This window comes from Phasianus colchicus, chromosome 28 (assembly GCF_987193195.1).
Source record: "Phasianus colchicus chromosome 28, bPhaCol1.hap1.1, whole genome shotgun sequence".
Classification (NCBI taxonomy): domain Eukaryota; kingdom Metazoa; phylum Chordata; class Aves; order Galliformes; family Phasianidae; genus Phasianus; species Phasianus colchicus.
Genome location: NC_143463.1, coordinates 3,676,496 through 3,695,247, shown reverse-complemented (window position 1 = coordinate 3,695,247; position 18,752 = coordinate 3,676,496). Strand labels below are relative to the sequence as shown.

The following is an 18,752-nucleotide window of genomic DNA, read 5'->3' as shown; positions in this document are numbered from 1 at the left end:
GGGGCTGCCCCGCTGTCCTCGTGTCCATCCGGGGTTCTGTCCCCGTGTGTGAGTGGCACCGTGCTGCATCCATCTGTCCATCCATCTCGCCGCGCCGGACGAGGGCAGTGTGCCATAAGGGACCCCGCGTTGGGTCAGTCTGACACGGGGCAGCCCGAGCAGAATCAACCAACAAAAATTTAAAAAAAAAAAAAAATCTTTCAAAAAGAAAAAAAAAAAAAAGAAAAAAGGAAAACAAAACAAAACAAAAAAAACCCCAAAACCAAAAAAAAAAAAAAACAACCACCCAACAGGACTCTATATTTGGTCTAGAAATGTAAAAAGCAGGCATCCTACGGGAGGGTCGCTGCCGCAGGGATGGGCGCAATCCGTGCGCACGGCGGGATCCCCGTTCCCTGCTGCAGTGCAGGGCAGGATGCGGTCGGGCAGGGTGCAGTGAGGCTCCTGGCAGTGGTGCAGCCCCAGTTGTGTCCTGTGATGGTGCTGAGGCTGTGTCCTGTCCCGTCCGTCTGTCCGTCCCGCGGCGCTAGGAGCCCAGCAGAGTCCAGAAGACCGGCGCAGCCACCAGCACGGCACGCGGCACTGCAAGGCTGCAGCACGAGTTGTTGCTGGTGAAGATGGGCTCTGGGGACTCATAGAGGGAATCGTCTGCAAAAAGGAAAGAGAGGAAAGGCGTGAGCTGGCGCAACCTGCCTGGCACCGTGGATACATGGCACCATAATGGGTTGGGGTCCGGATGGGTGCTGCGTGCCCAGGGAGCTCAGCCTCACAGCCAGGCACCAAACCCCTGTGTACCCAAAAAATAATGGGATCCTTCAAACTAAAGGGCTCTGCCCACTGATGGAGCAGCGCACGGGGTTCTGTGGCTCCCAAAGAATGTCCCTGCGCAGGGCTGGGCACCGAGGGGACGCGGTGGGGGTCCTGTCCCTGTGTGCCAAACGTGCAGGCAGTTCTGCACGAGGTGGATGGGATCCAAAGTGCGAGCAGCTCGGACAGCAGCCAGGCTTGGAGCCGGCCCAGCAGCGCGGCGCCTTCGGCTCTACGAGTCAAATGATGACTCAAGCTCTTAACGCTCTCCCCGGGCTCTGCCTGCTCACGCTGATCACTGGATTAAAGATCTGGACAGAGCCATGGCCAGGGAAAGCAGCGCTGCCCCTCACACCGCTCTCCGTTCCTGCAGGGTCCGTGCCAGGGATGTGTGGCACAGGGAGCAACCCTCAGCACCAAACAGATCTCCCCAAGGAATGGGGAGAAAACTGCCCTCACTGCACTGCACAAAGGCAGCCCTACGTCTCAGCCAGGCACCCGCGTAATGTAATGCTGACATTATTAAAAATAGTATTAAAAAAAAAAAAAAATGATATCGGGAGAGATAGGTTCCCCCCGTCATGCCCTAGTCCTGAACAAAACAGAATGATTTTTTACAGATGGTTTCATTATATTGGGTTTTATTTTAAAGCCATGCAAATAGAAAAAAAAAAGAAAGACATCCTTTTAAATGGTGACATTTCGCAGGCACTCAGCCCTTCCCCAGGGAGAGCTGCTGCCATTTGCTAATTACACGTTAACAGGAGAAGAAAATTATTAATTTGTTTTTTTAAATGGCTGAGTTATTTGATTCTGAAAAGTAGCCACTGTGCAGAGATTATCATTTTTTTCCCTCTATCTGGAACCCAGCGGGCAGCGACCTCGGCCACGTGCCACCCCCCAGCCCCCAGCCTTGGGGACCGCTGTGCTGCAGGGATGGGACGTGGCTCTCCAAATGGCTCCTGCCCCACATCTTCCCCCCCCCGGGGCCAAATGTATGTCATCTCTCCCACTATGGGTGCATGGCCGTGGCCCCATGCATCACTTACTCGTCGGCCGAACGTAAACCTTCAGCTTGAGGCAGGGTCTGTCCACCACGTTCGGGGGAGATGCAGCTGCAGAGGAGCACAAAGCAGAGAGAAGTGGCTGGGTGAGAGCAGAACAGCAGCTTGGAACCCCCCCCCTGCATTGTGGGGGCTCACAGCAGAGACCCAACGTGGCACAGCCTCGATGCTCAGCTGCAGCAGCCCCATAGGGGGCACACAGCTACAGGGGGGGGATGCAGAAGGTGGGGCTGGGGGCTCTGTGGGGGCAGAGGTGGCTCCGTCCATCGTGGGGCAGAGCTCAATGGGTCTGCATGGCAGGAGGAGGAGAAGGCAGAGCGAAGCAGAGCTCACTGGGAGAGACAATGGGAGCAATTGCAATAATTACCTCGGTGAAAGTCCCCGCTCAATACGAGAAAATGTGATTTTTATATACATGTTTTTAAAGGAATTTAATTTTCTTTTCTCTTTTCTTCTCTCTCTTTTTTTTTTTTTTTGAATTAAAGGAGAGAAAGGAGCATTATTCACAATAAAGTTTCATCCGAGCTGCAAGGAGGGGGGAATTGGGACCTGGCTCACAGAAGAGCAGCCGGTGGGGGTTTGGGGGATGGGGGGGTGAGAGGGGGGGTATATCTACCTGTCCCCCCAACTCCATGCCACCACCACCCCCATCTCTGGGACACAGCTCAGGGCAGCACGCAGCCCTTCTCCCCTTTCCCTCTTCTGTCCTTCCCTTGTGCTGTGATTTCAGCATTCGGGGAAGGTCACGGCTCTGTGTTGTCCCCAGGGTCCCCACGTGCCCTTGACCCAACGCAGCAGCACGGCCTCCATCCCTGTGCCCGGGAGGTTAATGGCATTCCAATTTGCGAGCTCGAGGAGGAGGTAATTTCTTTTCTTTCATGTCTGCTAAATACGGCGCCTCAAAGAGGCGTAATTTCTAATGTTCCGCATGACATGAATCCTAACCGGTTTAGCAATGATCAGCTTCACCATTTACTTCTGTGTAATCTCTCCCTAACGACGTTAGAAATAATAAAAAATAAATAAATAAAATAAAAAATTAAAAAAAAATATATATATATATAAAATAAATCGGGGCACGGAGGGCGGAGGGGGGTGGAAAGAGAAGAGTTGTGGACACGCTTATTTCGCCAGTGACATTTTGCAAGGGGGAAAGAGCGAGGTGAGGAGGGGGGCAAATGGTAATTTAATATAGATAAAAGGAACAAATTAAGTGGGCTGCAAACAGATGCTATAGGAAAAAAGGGGGAGAAATAATAATGGAGATAAGCACGGCGAGGAGAGCGGCGGCGGTGCCTCCTGTGCCACGCTGGGCGCCGGGGTCGCGGGCGCTCATTTATTTTCATTCTGTTACTCTGCTCCCATCTCTCTCCCTGTGGTTCTCCTCCTGCAGCTCTGGAGGAGGATGTTAAAGCAGGGGATGCTCTGTGTGTGGGTGCTGTTTTAGGGCTGTGCAGTGTTTGCAGTGCCACGGGTGCTATCCACACTCACAGATGTAGTAGTACTCGTGACCGGGGCGAAACTCGAAACCCAAAGAGAAGGGGGTGAAGAGTTGAAACTTCTCCGAAAATTTGAGGGGTCCGCTGGGTGAGTCGGGGCGGTTGCACTCCCAACGTTTGAAGCCCTTCTGCCGGTGGTCGCAGGACGCGTGGCCCTCGTAGTTCACCATGTAGAGGACGTAGCGCTCCATGCGCTCGGCGGGCAGCGGCTCCTCATAGTGCGGGCAGTAGATGTCCAGGTAGTCATTGATGCTCACCTCCACGGTGTAATCCCCGCGGTGGAACCTGCAGCACAGCAACATCAGCAGCAGCATCCCCAACCCCAACCCTGACCCCAACCCCAACCCCAACCCCATCCCCATCCCCGACCCCGACCCCAACCTCCATTCCGACCCTCACCATAACCATATCCCCAACTCTGCCCTCCACCCTGACCCCAACCCCAACCCCACCCTAACCCCAACCTAACCCTAACCCTCACCCCCCCAGCTGCAGTCCCCCCCACAAACTCCATCCCCCCCCCCACAAACTCCATCCCCCCCCCCCACACCAACCCCAGAAGACTAAACCCGGCACCTCGTTGTTATAAGATTAATAAGCCCGCGACGCTCGCTACTAAGTAGCACAAAATCATTATTCACCACGATAGCATCGACCCTTTTGGTATTAATGCCGATGCGTGCCACAATCCTATTGTAATTTGCGTTTTTGGCACTGATTATCTGAGAGATTAAGGGATTAGCAGAGACGGGAGAGGGCTGCGCGTGGCAGCTCCCACCCTGCAGCACCTGGCCTCTGCCCCTGGCACCCCGGGGACCCCCAGCTGCAGCCCCCCAGCACAGCTTTGTGCCCCCCCAGGACACCACACAGCATTTCTGCTCTTTTTTTCCCCCCTCTTTGCTAATTAATTGAAAGCTCCTGCAGCACAGCTCTCGGGCACTGCGGTGTGTATCCCATATGCATCCCATACTGCTGGTGCTCTGCACCCTGAGCAACCACCTACAGCCACCCCCTCCCATTCAAAGTGCTGTTGCCCTGTGCCCCCTTTCAGAGCACCCAGGCTGAGGCTGGCTGCAACTCATCACATGGATGTCCTGTGTGTCCCCAACGGGGACAATGACAACCCAGGAACCGGTTGATCAAACTGGCACCCCAAAAGGGATGTAGGGATGAGGTGTGTGTGTGTGTGGTGGGGTCCAGTCCTTCCGCCCTCCCACTCGTTACCCACTTCATAAGCACTCTGATCACACAGGGAAACGCGCTAATTAAGGAGAAGGGCTTTTCTCTCTCTCTCTCCTTCCCTCTCCTTTTCCAAGTCGGCTGTGCCAACCCTGCCCCTGGCAAGGTAACATTTTAAAATGTAAAATTAATACAAAGGGCCGCGATTTACTGGGAAACAATTTCAAACACATACAAAACAATAAAAAAAAAAAAAAAAGAGAGAGAGAGAAATGTGCAAAGCTCCTCTCTCTTCCTTTTATTTAAAAAAATTATTTATTTTAATGATTGTTATTTAAGTCCAAGCAAAAAGGCGATTGTAACAGAAGGGCTCGCGCTCATCAGGGGAATAATAATAATAATTATGTTTTGGGGGGAAGAAAAAGATCGACCGACTCCAAGGGCTTTTGCTGGACTGACAAAGTGGTGAATTAAAGCTGATTAGCTGTGATGAATGGAGCAGACGGGGCCAGGAAGCGGTGGGGAGCACAGTCCCAGCATGGGGCTCTCAGCTGGAAGTGGGTCCTTAACCCCCCCATCCCATCCCCCCACAATGGACTTCTGGTTGGGAACACTGTAGGTGTGTATGGGGGGGGGTCAGCAGCAGTGCCTTTGTGTCCCCATCCCCACTGTGCCCCAGAGACATGAGCCAGTGCTAGGGTCAGAAGGCACAAAGTGTAAAGAGAAGGAGGTTTTAGGGAGCAGTGTTAGGACAGGACAGGTTGGGGGGACACAGGTCATGGTGGGACACAGAGACAGTGCTGACACACAGGGATAGGCAGCACAGACAGCTGGGCATCCCATTGCCAAGGTGCAATGCCACACTGCATCCCCATCCCTACAGCCCTGGGTGGCACATGGTGCCATGCAGCACTCCCAGATGGGGCTCATCCTCCAGGGCGTGCAGGGATGGAGATGGGACAAGCAAAGCACATCCCCATCTCAACGTAACAAAGGTCCCCATCTCCATGTGCCAAAGGTCCCCATCTCAATGTAACAAAGGTCCCCATCTCCATGTAACAAGGGTCCCCATCTCCATGTGCCAAGGGTCCCCATCTCCATGTAACAAAGGTCCCCATCTCCATGTGCCAAAGGTCCCCGTCTCCATGTAACAAGGGTCCCCATCTCCATGTGCCAAGGTTCCCCATCTCCATGTAACAAAGGTCCCCATCTCCATGTGCCAAGGGTTCCCACTTCCACGTCACAAAGGTCCCCATCTCCATGTAACAAAGGTCCCCATCTCCATGTGCCAAGGGTTCCCACTTCCACGTCACAAAGGTCCCCATCTCCATGTAACAAAGGTCCCCATCTCCACATCCCAAAGTTCCCCATCTCCATGTAACAAGGACACAACAGCCACCATAGGTCCCTCAGCTGCCTGTGCTTTTGTCTTGGGTCCACCCTGGCTTTTCCTTCCAGCAAACCTTCATGCACAGCCCTCCCTACAAAACCATCCCCACCGCACCCAGGGATGCAGGGCTACGGGCAGCACGCACGGCACCGTCTGCTAATTTGTTATCGTTTAAGTCGTTCAGTCCGCAAAATGTCAACAGCGTTTTAAAAACCCGCCGCCTGGAACGCCGTACCCTCAGCAGGGCTGCCAGGCCGTGCTAATTAGAAGGAGTGGGATTGGAGCTGTCTAAATGAGGCACGGCGCTAATTCGTCTGGTTTGAAATATAAAATAAAATAAAATAAAAACCACCACGGTTGGGAGTGACGTTGGTGGCGTTGTGTTACCGTGTGACACAAAGTGGCAAAAAAAAAAAAAACACCCAAAAAACAGTGTAAAATGGTGAAAAAATGGTGAAATGCAGCAGCACAAAGGGAAATGTGCCTTGGCTGTGAGTGGGGTTGGAGAGTTTGCTGCCATATGTGGGGCTGAGGACTTTGGGGCCCTGTGGGGGATGTGGGGTCTGTGCAGCCCCTGGGGACATGGAGCCTATGGGGCCTTGGGGTGGCTGTGGGGTCTGTGGGGGGTGGGGGGTGGGCCATGGGGTCTGTGATGGTCATGAGGCCTATGGGGCCTAAGAGGCTGTGGCGCCTATGGGGTGAAATGGGCCTGTGGGGCCGTGGGGCCTATGGGGATATAGAGGTCTACGGGGTGAAATGGGCTTATGGGGATATAGAGGTCTATGGGCTGAAATGGGCCTGTGGGGCTATGGGGCCTGTAGGGCCTTGGTGTGGCTGTGGGGGCTATGGGGCCTGTGCTGGTTGTGGGGGCCTGTGGGGCCTATGAGAGCTTGGGCCTGTGGGGCCTATGGGAACCACTGGGCCTGCAGAGCTTTGGAGTGGTTGTGGGGCCTGTGGGATCTGTGGGGCCTGTGGGGCCTGTGGGATTTGTGGGGCCTGTGGGGCCTATGGGAGCCACTAGGCCTGCAGAGCTTTGAAGTAGTTGTGGGGCCTGTGGGATCTGTGGGATCTGTGGGGCCTGTGGGGCCTATGGGAGCCACTGGGCCTGCAGAGCTTTGGAGTGGTTGTGGGGCCTGTGGGATCTGTGGGGCCTGTGGGGCCTATGAGGCCATGAGGCTTGTGGAGGCCATAGGGCCTGTAAGGCCTTGGAGTGACTGTGGGGCCTTGGTGGTAGTGGGGCCCTTGGGTCTGTGGGGCCATGGGGCCTGTGGGGCTCATGGGGCCATGGGGTCTATAGGGCTGCGGATCTCGCCCAGCGCCCAAGGGTTAAGGCAGGAGCTCTGTTTCTCCGTGACAAAGATGAATGGAGCAGCCCTGGCGTCTCCCTCCGATGGGATGTTGCACTTGACAATTGACTACTCGCAGCTTTCAGCTCTGTCAGCTACCATTAAGGCTGGGATCCTGGCTAATTGGGTGCTTCATTAGGGGCATTCGTTACCGTTAGTGCTGCCTGACAGCCCGGCCTGCTCTGCTGGCCGAAGGATGGGGCTGCCCCAACCCCACAGCCCCCCCCCGGCCTGAGGAATCCCCATGGGGTGGCTGAGGGGGACGACCCCGGTCTATGGGAGTCCCAGCGCCCGCAGTGCCCCCGTGCTGCATCTCTCATCCTCATCCCTGGGGGCTGTTAATTGAGAACTCGCCCGGCATCATGTGCTGGGTCCTTTTGCATGATAAGAGCGGAAACCCATCAGAGTGAAATTGCCTGGAATAAAATCTCTGCGCTAACGAAGCGCCTCGCTGCAGGGACAGGGACACAGACACAGACGTGGACACGGATGCAGACACACGGACACACGGACACGGACACAGCAGCACTCAGGTGCCGCCCTCCCAACATCTTCCCTTCCATAAAGGAGAACAGCCCAAAGGCCCAACCGATGGCACAGCCCCACAGCGGGTGACACTGCACAAACCTGAGCTCCACACCGGTTTTGTTTCAATGCTTTTCCTACAACCCCCCCCAAGGAAACGAGCATCCCCAGAGCACTGCAGGGTGCCAGCCTTCCCCCAGCACCCCCGGTTCCTGCAGCCGCTGTCGGTGCCCACCTGCCGGCGCCGCGGCCGCGCCGCTCCTATTTGCCAAGGCAGGACACGCGCTCTCCAGCTCGAGCTCATTTTTTTAAATCTCATCTAAATTCAGATCCCGGTGACCCTCAGAGGACGGTGAACGCGCCCCTCACACCCCTGCCCTGCAAACCTCACAAAAGCACCCAAAGCTTTGGGGTATCAGCACCCAGACCCCATCTTGTGCCCTCATTGCCTCGGTTTCCCCTTGGGCAGCAGCCTCCCCCCCTCTCCTGGAGCCCCAGTGAAGCTCAGCAGCCCCACGCAGATGCAGGGCATTTGTCTCATGGCACGGTTACACCCTGCACGACCAGCCCGTGTCCCAAGGGTTAAAGAATTCAGCTTTTTCTTTCCTGAACAGCTTGAAAAGAGGTATGATTGCACTCACTGAAATACATTGCAGGGGGGGGGGAGTGGGGGGGGGAGTGGGGGGGAGATATTATGGATGGAAAAGAGCTATTTAAGCTGAAGAACGGCGTTGGCACATAAACAAATGGGTATAAACTGGCCATGAATAAATTGAGGCTGGAAATTAGGAGGTGTGTAACCATCAGAGGAGCAAAGCTTGGAACGGGGCTGCGGCTCCAGGGGTCCCCCGGACCGCGGGGACCCGGCCCCGAAAATTCTCCCTTCCACCTTCACCTCCCGCAATCTCCTTCATTCAAATCGTCACAGCGTGATCAGGAGTAATAAGCCTCTCACAGCGCAAAATAAACCGGCGCGCCCCGCAGCCCCCAGCCTCGCCCCGCGCTGTCTGCTGAGCGCAACCTGATGGAAATGCAAATAGCCACGCGGACACCGGCGGCTCCGCGCTGCGCTCCCCCCGCCGGGAAACGTGCGAGAAAACAGCAAAAGGCGATGAAACGCAGCGCCAGGCAGCGCCCAGCCCGCGGGGCCGGGGGGAATTTACTCCCGCGGGAGGAGGCGCGGACGCGTGATCCTTTCCGCAGCGCTCCGGCTCTTTTCTCCATTAATCCCGGCGCTCTGCTGGTTCCTGGCATGTCCGTGGCCAGCAATGGACTTCACGCCGGGAACGTTTAAGCTAGTTTTCCCATCTGTTTCTTTTTTTCTCCTTGGCCGGCCCCATTACTGAGCCTTGGAGCTGCGATGCTGCGGCGCGGAGATGTGTGCCGTGTGCTTGTCCCCGTGCCTGGGATGCAGAGGGTGCCCCGCATGGAGCTCACGTGGGGAAGTGGAGCAGCTCTTGGGGCTGCTTTTGGGGACTCACCATGCGGGCAGAGCTCAGCCCTCGGCACTCTGCATCCACCCCCATCACCACCCACACCTGCCCCATCTCAAGGACCACGCTCAACATTTATTTACACATGTTGGTAAGATGCTTTGCAATGGGCGGAGAGCCAGTAGAGAAGGGTTGTGATTCCTCCCAGCCAGGACAGTTCCCCTCATTCCCCTCCAGCTCACAAACCCTGCTGCAACGCGGCGTTTCCACGCATGGCCAGCGCTCTGCGGCACCGGCATGGGCGCACTATGGTGAGGATGCAGCCATTGCAGCTGTGCCACCAGCATCACTCACACTCACACACAGGAGAAATGCAACGCCTGCATCACCCCAACCATCCCATCCCATCCCATCCCATCCCATCCCATCCCATCCCATCCCATCCCATCCCATCCCATCCCATCCCATCCCATCCCATCCCATGCCCGGTGACAGCCTCACATGCAGCGTCAGGACAGCAGCCAGCTCCACAGCACATCTCATTGCATGCAGATGTGCAGCACCACAGCATGCTCCAGAACCACAGCACGGCTCTGGCTCCAGCACTGTGACAGCTCCAGGCCCATGGCATGGCTCTGGTACCATGGCACAGTTTCGGCATAGCTCCAACAAGGCTCTGGCTGCAGCTCGTGGTGTGCCTGTAATGTGGTCTTTAGGGACCCGCCGTACACACACCACGTAAATTATTTAATTTCTCCAAACTGCTGCACCTTTATAAATCATTAAAAGCTCCTTTTGATCTGTGTTAATGAGGTTTCCTGAAATGTGGTGGCTGGAATCGCACTTCAGCGCCGGAGAGCGAATCAGCTAATTAAAAAAATAAAGAAGGAGCAAGTGGGAGCACAGGGAGCAGAGGAGGGACAGGGACACGGACAGAGACGGGGACCAGCACCTGCACAGTGTGAGGCCCTGCACACAGGAGGGCAGGAGTGCAGTGTGGGGACACCATTACATTTTCCCCCTTTTTCCACCCCCACTTTTTGGAGAGGCCGTGGGACGGGGCCATGGGTGCTGCCATGGTTGACGAGATACTGGCGGAGCCAACATCAGGCATCACTTGGGCAGCCCTGACAGCTTTAATATCAATATTTATCTTGACTCCCAAACTCTGATCCCAGTTACATATTCAGCAGCTCGATTACAGTTATCTGGGATGATGGTGACGGCTCCCACCGACGGGAGGTTACCTGGGGCTTAACACAGCCTGACAGCCCCGTGGCTGAGCTGTGTGGCAGGGATGAGCAGGGGATGGTGGTACCCTGGTGCAGATGGCAGTGCTGCACCACAGTGAGCCGTGCTGGTTGGGAAACCCCACTAATGCTGAATCCATCACCAGCATCCAGCACGGAACGGAGTTTTGATCTGGCTCCTGGTTGTGGGATGCATTGCTGTAGGGTGCAGTGCTGTGCAAAACACGTCTCCAAAGCACCGTGAGAACTCTGCTACCTCCACCCACACAGCACTGGGTGCTGCCTTATAGTGCTGAGTGATGCTTTCAAGGCCAGCACACCCCAACCATGCTGCTCACAGATAAAGGCTTTGTGCAACTTTCTGCAGGTGTTGCACAGGCTCACCTTTATGGAAATCACAGGGCCACAGTGAGCAGAAGCGCAGCCAGGAGGGACCTGCACAGCCTGGGATGGGCAGCACAGTGTGTGTAACACGTGCACATGGGCACACAGAGCTGCTGCTCCCCACCAATGCTTACTTTCCCAGCTGAAGTAATCGCTGCCAGCTCACTGTGCTGCTCTTGGAGGGAAATCTGCACCCGAGTGCTGCGGAGAGGCTGAGGGGGTGACATGGGCAGCAGGGCAGCCAGTCCCTGTCCTGCAAGCTGGGAATGTCCCCATGGCCCTGCAGTGTCCCCATGGCCCTACAGTGTCCCCATGGCCCCGCAATATCCCCATGGCCCTGCAGCATCCCCATCCCCCAGGACCCTGTGTCCAGCCAGAGCCTCCCAGGCTGTCGAGCCCTCGCTCCAGAGGTTCACTCATCTTCATTTCCAGACCTCTCCCTTCCCTTTTTACCCATTCAGATGACAGGCAGAGGAGTGCCATGCGGCCATTGGCCACGGGAAAGCAGAGGTAACCTCGTCCGGGCTCCCCCGCGCTCCCCCAGGAGACAACTGCTCTGTTACCTGGGGCAACAGCGGAAAAATTATGGCTGGCATCTAAATTGCCATCATTATGCTCCAGAGCCAACACTCCCCATTTACACTTTATTGTCATCTTTTGCTTTAGGGAGATGCTGAGATATTACAGGACTGGGTGACAGAGTGGGATGAGATGGGATGCATGAATAGATAGACATATAGATAAATGGGTACACCCGGAGCTATTATTTCAGCCTGTTTGCAGATCTAGAAAAAGAGCAGCAATCCTCACTCCCGCGGGCGAAGGGGAGACTTTTATAACAGAGAAGAAAACAAAATTTGTTTAAATGCTGGCGCGTTCCGAGCGCTGCGCCCACGGAGCTTTCCTAAAGTGCCAATGGGCAGAGGGGCACCTCCAGCTCCCTGCCCTATGGACCTGCCTGGCAAATTCGCACCCGAGGAGCCCCAGGGAGCTGCTAGTCCTGCAGCCACGCCAAAGCATGCAGGCAGCAGCAGAGGATGCAGAAATGCCCCAGGCACCCTGCAGCTCCAAGCGGTGCGGGCGCACCGCTCGCTCTCACCCTGCGACGCAGCACTCAGCCCTTCTCACATCTCAACCGCTCTCAAGACGACACACTCATCTTATGAGATGTGCCCTCAGCCATCCATATTAATTTGGAGGCAGAACCACGGCGCTGGCTCAAGTGTGAGATGAACTGCAGAGTGCCTGGGGAGAAGGAACTTCTCGTGGGTTCTCGTTCCCAGCAGCACAGGGCTGGGGCTGCGGTCAGGGGAATTGGGGCACCCCAAAACCAAGCTGCTCCCCCCCACCGATGTGTTTTAGGGGAGAAGAGGGATGCTGGAATGAGTTTGGCATCAGTTGGGTGTGCAGAAAGCAGCGCAGTGCCTTCGTGCTCCTCTGCAATTAACATGGTGGTGTGGATGCTAATTAATTTCTCCAAGAAACCAAAGAGGAATTTGGATGGAAGGTGCTGGGAAATGAAGTAGGAAAAGAGATGGAAATCCTCAGTGTGGGACTTTGTCCTCCTGGTCACAATCCCACTGAAGTATTCTGCTCTGGCACCACTGTGCACCTTCAGACCCACCGCCCCACTTCCCTGTGCCAGCCCTGCCCAAAGCAGAGAGACTTTGACAAAGTTACACCAAGAAATGGAAAAGCCAATGGGAAAAGCTGGATGTGGGCATTTTGCCCCCCAAAAGCCCCCCCCCCCAGCACAGCACTAAACCAGCAGCCAGGGCTTTTGGTTTGGGAATGGACCCGACCTGAGCAGGTGGACCCCGATGGTGGGCACTGCCACCATGACAAAGTGCTGTGTGCAGTAAGGAGACGGATGGATGGGGAGATGGGGAGACACACATTGATTGATTGATACAGGCACAGACAAGACAGGTTTTCCTCTGGCTCACAAGGTTACTCACTTTTCCTGGAAGAAAAAGAGCAGATGTCAATTGGAAATATGTGGGCTTGGCGGAGAAACGCTCTGTTTCCCCGTGCCAGAGACACTGCTCAGCCCCCCCAGGTGCTCACAGAGAATTTTTGGGGTGTGCTGCATATATCCCCCCCACCCCCAGCTCCTGGACATGTACCAGCTGCTGCAACTCACACCGCTCACCCCGCATTAACATGGATGCTCGTTAGTCCAGCACTGAGACTAATCAATATTGCCATTAACGGACTACCCTGAATTAATGCATTTTAACCTGGCAGGCGTGAGGATATTGGTCATTGTGTCACCCAAGCTGGCAGGGAAAGCATTTCCCCTCTCCTGAGCCAGCTCACAGCTGTCACCCTCAGCACGAGGCTCAGAGCTGTGCCTGCGGTCTGGCTCCTGCAACCCCATCCCATGCAGCCCCACCCCATGCAACCCCATCCCATGCAGCCCATCCCATGCAGCCCATCCCATGCAGCCCCATCGCATGCAACCTCATCCCATGCAGCCCCATCCCATGCAACCTCATCCCATGCAGCCCACCCCATACAGCCCCATCCCATGCAGCCCCGTCCCATGCAGCCCATCCCATGCAGCCCATCCCATGCAGCCCATCCCATGCAGCTCCATCCTATGCAGCTCTATCACATGCAGCCCCACCCCATGCAACCTCATCCCATGCAGCCCACCCCATGCAGTCCCACCCCATGCAACCTCATCCCATGCAGCCCCACCCCATGCAACTTTATCCCATGCAGCCCCATCCCATGCAACCTCATCCCATGCAGCCCATCCCATGCAACCTCATCCCATGCAACCTCATCCCATGCAACCTCATCCCATGCAGCCCCATGCCATGCAGCTCCATCCCATGCAGCCCCATGCCATGCAGCCCAGCAGCTCCACCAGCCCCGACCCCTTGCCCACATCCTTGTGCCCTCACCCTGTGCCCCCATCCCCTGCCCTGACCCTGTGCCCGCTGTGCCCCGGGCAGCAGAGCAGAGCCCTGGGCAGCAGCACAGCCGCCTTCCCCCAGGCACCCCCCAGCCACCCTCTCCCGCTGCCTCGCAGTGCCTCTGGCTAAACAGAGATCAGAAATGTTAGATCTTTCTTAACATCTCCTGCCAGCACTGTCAGTGGCCCTCTCCAGAGTACCAGGGCCCTCTGTTATGTAAACACAGCACATTCTCTGTCAAAGATTAAAAAAAAAAAAGGCTCATTTGCACATAAAAGCAGCCTCTGCACTAGTTACGGGCACTGTGGCATGTAAGGAAGGCTGGAGGTTAAACTCGCTAATAAAACCGGGCGGCACCGGTCCCCTGGCGCTGCCCTCGGTCCCCCACCACCGCCCCGCTGCAGGGGTTAGGGCGCAGGGAGCGGGGTCTGCTGGTAGGGAGACACGTGGACAAACGTCCCCAACGCCCCCTGGCACTCCTGACACCCCAGGGTGCCCCTCGTTGCCCCCACATCCTCCGCTCAGCACTGCGGCTGGGTGACGGCGGGTGACATCGCGCAGCAGCGGTGGCGGCAGTGGGGATGCGGGCACCTCCCTGCTGGGCTGGGGGCACCGGGGGTCTTTGGGCACGCCAACCCATAGCCCTGCCCGCTGCGGGAGCGCCCGCCAGGCCGGCGGCAGACAGCTGGATGTGCCGGCGGGGTCAGCACAAATGTAATCAGATCAGAAATTCATTGTCGGAGAGACGGCGGCTGGAAAGTGTAACGCTAATTGCGTTAGCGCCGTCAGTCGTGGCTCCTCGGCTCCTGCTGCTGTTCCTGGAGAGATGCGAGGGCAGGGTGGGGTGGGTGCAGGGCACGGCAGGGTGGGGACGGGGGCACGGCCAGCGAGTGCTGGGCACGGTGGGGTGGGTGCAGAGGAACGGGGTCTCGGTGGGAGCGGGGAAAGGGTCAGGAGAGGGCGAGCGGAGCGCTGCTGAAGCCGGCGGCCAGATGGCTCAGGACAGGGCAGGGCGCTGCAGCAGAAGGTGTTTACGGTGGTGGCTGACAGCAAAGGTGAGCGGGGCACAGGGCTCCGGCAGGAGGTGAGGAGAAGAGAAGGTGGGGAGGCTGCAGCGCTCTGCAGATCGCTGCCGTGCCTGGCCAGCATGCGTGCGCTCACGCACAACCACCCCAACGTGCACGGACCTGTGCACACCCACTGCAGCGTGCACACGCCCATGAACACTCACTCCAGCGTGCATGCACTCATGCTTATCCACCCCAGCACATACACACACCTAACTCAGCATGCACACACCCACCCCAGCATGCTTGCACCCATGCACACCCATCCTGCACACCGCCGTGCCCCGCAGCTGCGTGCAAACCCTGCGTGTCTCTGCTGCAGCCATGTGCCAGCCCGTGCACGAGGCCACGCGTGCTCATACGTGCTCAGGCTGCTCACGCTGAGCGCCCTAATTAACACGGCTGGTGCTGATAAGGGTGAGGGATGGGGGAGCTGCTGGGGGTTATCTGCCATAGGCAGCTGGGAACCCCCGCCGGACAAAGGCGCCCAATTGGGGGTGTCTAAAAAGGTAAAGAACCCCACAGCAGGCTGACTTCATTCAGGCCACTGAGCCCTGGTGCTCGCTGGGGCTGTTCTGGCACACTGGGGGCAGCAGTGCAGCCAGCACCCCCCGTGGCATTTAGCACAGGAGCCATCCAACCACGCTGGGGCTTCATCACCCTCTTGCTTACCCCCACCCCTGTGCACCCTGTGCCACCCCACTGTCCCCGGAGGTCAGCAGCTGGGATCCAAACCCCGGTGACCCCATCAGGACAATGCAGGACTTTGCTCCTCAGCATGGTGATGATGGGCTGCGGAGCTGTAATTCATCACACTGGGTCTGTCAGCTCCCTTTGATGGGGGCTGGGGGGGAGCGAGCAATGCCTCTTGTCTGCCCAACAATTAATTATTATTTCCTGGCTAATGATGAACTATGACTTGCAAAGCAGGTAGTGGCTGTGTGTGGGGATGAGAACCATGGGCTCCACCCCTCTTTTGCCCCACTGAGCCCTCCATGTTGCACCTGCAATGCTGGGGGAGGGGGGGTGTCACAGGAAGGGTGGGTTGTGCACCAGACACCCATTCACCACACCCTGCTGCCCTGATTCTGAGCATGCTCACCCAAAAAACAGTGCCTCAAGTTGGATTCCCAAATACTGCAAAGTGCACAAGTGCGCAAAGCGCACGGCGCACACTGTGTGCATGCAGCGTGCAATGCACACGAAGCACACCGGGTGCATGCAGTGTGCAAAGTGCATGGAGCATGCCCAGCACCTGCAGCACACCAGGGCTGGGTGCAGCTGCATCCTTGCTGCGGCAGCAGGCGGCGGTGCTGGCGGAGAGCACACTAAGTGCAGCCCGCTCCGACCGCAGACCCCGAGCTTCTCTGCGCCGAGGAGCTGATAACGGGATGATAGGGCTGTGTTAATGGAGAAAATCCATTTAGGTTCACTCGATACTCTCCCCACAGGCTTTCATTACACCTCAGGGGTCTGCGGAGCGCCGTGCCCTGAGACGGGCAGGCTGCGCTCCCGCGGCACATCACCGCTCATCCGCCTCTGCAGAGGATCTGGAGCAGCTGCAGCACGTTTGGGGCTGGGAGTGGCGGCCCCGTGGGGCTCTGGTGACAAATGCACGTCCCATACACACACACACACACACACACACGGGGCTGCTGCCTGACCCACGGCGGAGCGAGGAGGAAACTGCAGCGGAGCCACGGAGGAAAGCAAAATAATTACCGGGCGCTCCCAGGCCGGGCTGCCCGCCCCGCGCGCGCTGTTTAAGGCTAGTTAATAGCTAGTGTTCTCTGGTTAGGCCTGAATGACATTTCCAGAGTTATAATAACTGAGCTATTACTTGCCGTATTGATGCATTCCCCCTGCCGGCAGCCGGCTCATCCCGCGCCGCGCCGCGCGGCCGCCGAAAGCTCCTTTAGTCAATAGCACTTCTATTTTTCATTACTCCCTGGAAATGTGGCTCTTGGAAGCTCATCCGTCATTCAATTACGCCCTGGTTCAGTCCTATCATACACGTGTCATAAAGTTCCTCAGATCTGAACTGCTGTTAATTTTCTGCGCCGTCCCGAGGGGATGCCGGGACGTGCCTGGAAAGGCAGCCGCGCACCGAGGGCATGCCGGGACCGGGCGCTGCGGGGGGGTCCGTGTGCTGCAGCGGGGCCGGGGGTCGGCAGCCCCCTCCCCACATCCTCACACCACCTTCCCACGCAGGTCCGCTCCTCCGGCGGTGTTGGTTTAACGGGGCCATCTCCCTCCCACCCCCCTCCTCGCTTCCCCTTCCCCTTTAATCCGAGCGGTATCCGCGCTGGGCACGTCCGCGCCGGATAATCACCTGCCTGGCAGATTTGTCACTGCACCAGATGTAATCGGGGAACTGCTTTTCTTTTTTTTTTTTTTTTTTTTTAACCCTCCTCATTTTCTGTTTCTTGGAAGCTGCAGCTCCGGGCGGTGCCCGCTGCTCCCCCACCCATGGGCTGCTCCTGGCTTTGTTCCCACCTGTGCTGACTTGCGGCGCATTTCCGACCCGGCTGCCATGAACCCAACAAAAGGAATGGATGAGTTCACATGTTGGTGCAGCTGGGGGTCTGGGGGCAGAGCTCCCCATGCATGCAGGGGAACCGAGGCAGCAGTGTGACCCTATGGAACCGCAGCCGCACCCATGAGAACAGCCGCCTGTTCTCCCTGCTGCTCCCACCCATGGGTACCTCCTGGATAACCAAAGGGTCTGAAAGGCTCCCAAGGTTCGGCCTCTGCGTGCTCCTCTCCCCAGACCCACATCCCCCACCCTTCACCCCCATCCCTGCTGCCATCCTGGGGCTCACTGAGATCCATCTGCCATCCCAGCGGAGCCCCAGGTGTGTTACAACCATCACTGACCACCGAGTGCCACAGGGCTCATGCCAGGATCCCACTACCAGTCCCTCTGTCCTAATGGGCACAGCCTCGGCCCCAGCTGCCAGACGTGGAAACTGAGGCACAGGGGGACCCATTCGTACCTGAGCTACGGGGACATCCTTGTGTGAACGGACCACAGTGACCACACTGCTGCCCCAACCCCATTGGGGTGACCCCTCCCTGGGCACAGCTCTGCTGCTGGGGTTGGGCTTCTCCCCCTGCCCCCCTCCCCGGCCACCCCAGCCCTCATTCCTGTCCCCCTTCTGCCTCATACCCACACTCCTGCATGGCTCTGGGGCACGATACTGACCGCCCTCATTGATCCCTGAAAGGCACTGCTCTCACCCAGAGATCAATGCTGGGAGCAGCTCGAGGCTCTGCAAGAAGCCACGGCCACCGCCTGCCAGCCAGCATCCTCCTGGCCACATGGCAGCACCCATCGATCGGGGCAGTGCTGATGCTGCAGTGGTGGCCATGCTGCAGGGTCCAGATCCTTGCCCACCCCTCCACCCCCAAGCATCCCTGGGCAGGACCCTGCATGGCACAGCACAACACGCTCACGTCACCACTGAGTGCAGCAGCACCGCTCACCCAAGGGGCTCCAATGTCCCCCCAATCCCCCCCAGGTGTGGACACAGTGCATCGCTGCAGTGAGACACACAGTGCCTGCAGAGGTCCCCCAACTTACAGACACCAGGACAGATGGACAAACGAGAGGGCAGGGCTGAGCGTGGGGCAGGATGTGGGGCTGGGCTCCCCCCACGTAGGTGTTCCAGGGGTGGGGGCTATGGGGAACCAGCGAGGGGTCTCTCCGGCACGAGGCCACAGGGCAGGGGGTGTGTGGCCCCTGGCAGGGTCAGGGCAGCACCCACACTGGGGGTCCTGACAAAGGCAGCAGTGGGGTCAGGGGCCACAGCAGCGCTCTGATCTCTCTGCCCAGAGTCCTCCCCCACCCCCCACGCACTTCTTCCCCTCGTGCTTCCCCAGCC

The 18,752-nt window shown here is 57.4% G+C and overlaps 1 protein-coding gene across 1 annotated transcript in view; it reads right to left on the bottom strand.

Moving 5' to 3' along the window:
- Positions 1 to 237: 237 nt before the first annotated feature.
- The window catches only part of EFNA2 (ephrin A2), a 31,309-nt gene continuing 12,794 nt past the window's right edge, over positions 238 to 18,752 (bottom strand). Inside the window, exons 2-4 of the mRNA XM_031604182.2 lie at positions 3,363 to 3,655; positions 1,857 to 1,922; positions 238 to 648 (exon numbers count right to left, since the gene is read on the bottom strand). Of these exons, the coding sequence (XP_031460042.1) occupies positions 527 to 648; positions 1,857 to 1,922; positions 3,363 to 3,655 (481 nt within the window). The 3' untranslated portion in view covers positions 238 to 526. The remainder of the gene's footprint in view (positions 649 to 1,856; positions 1,923 to 3,362; positions 3,656 to 18,752) is intronic.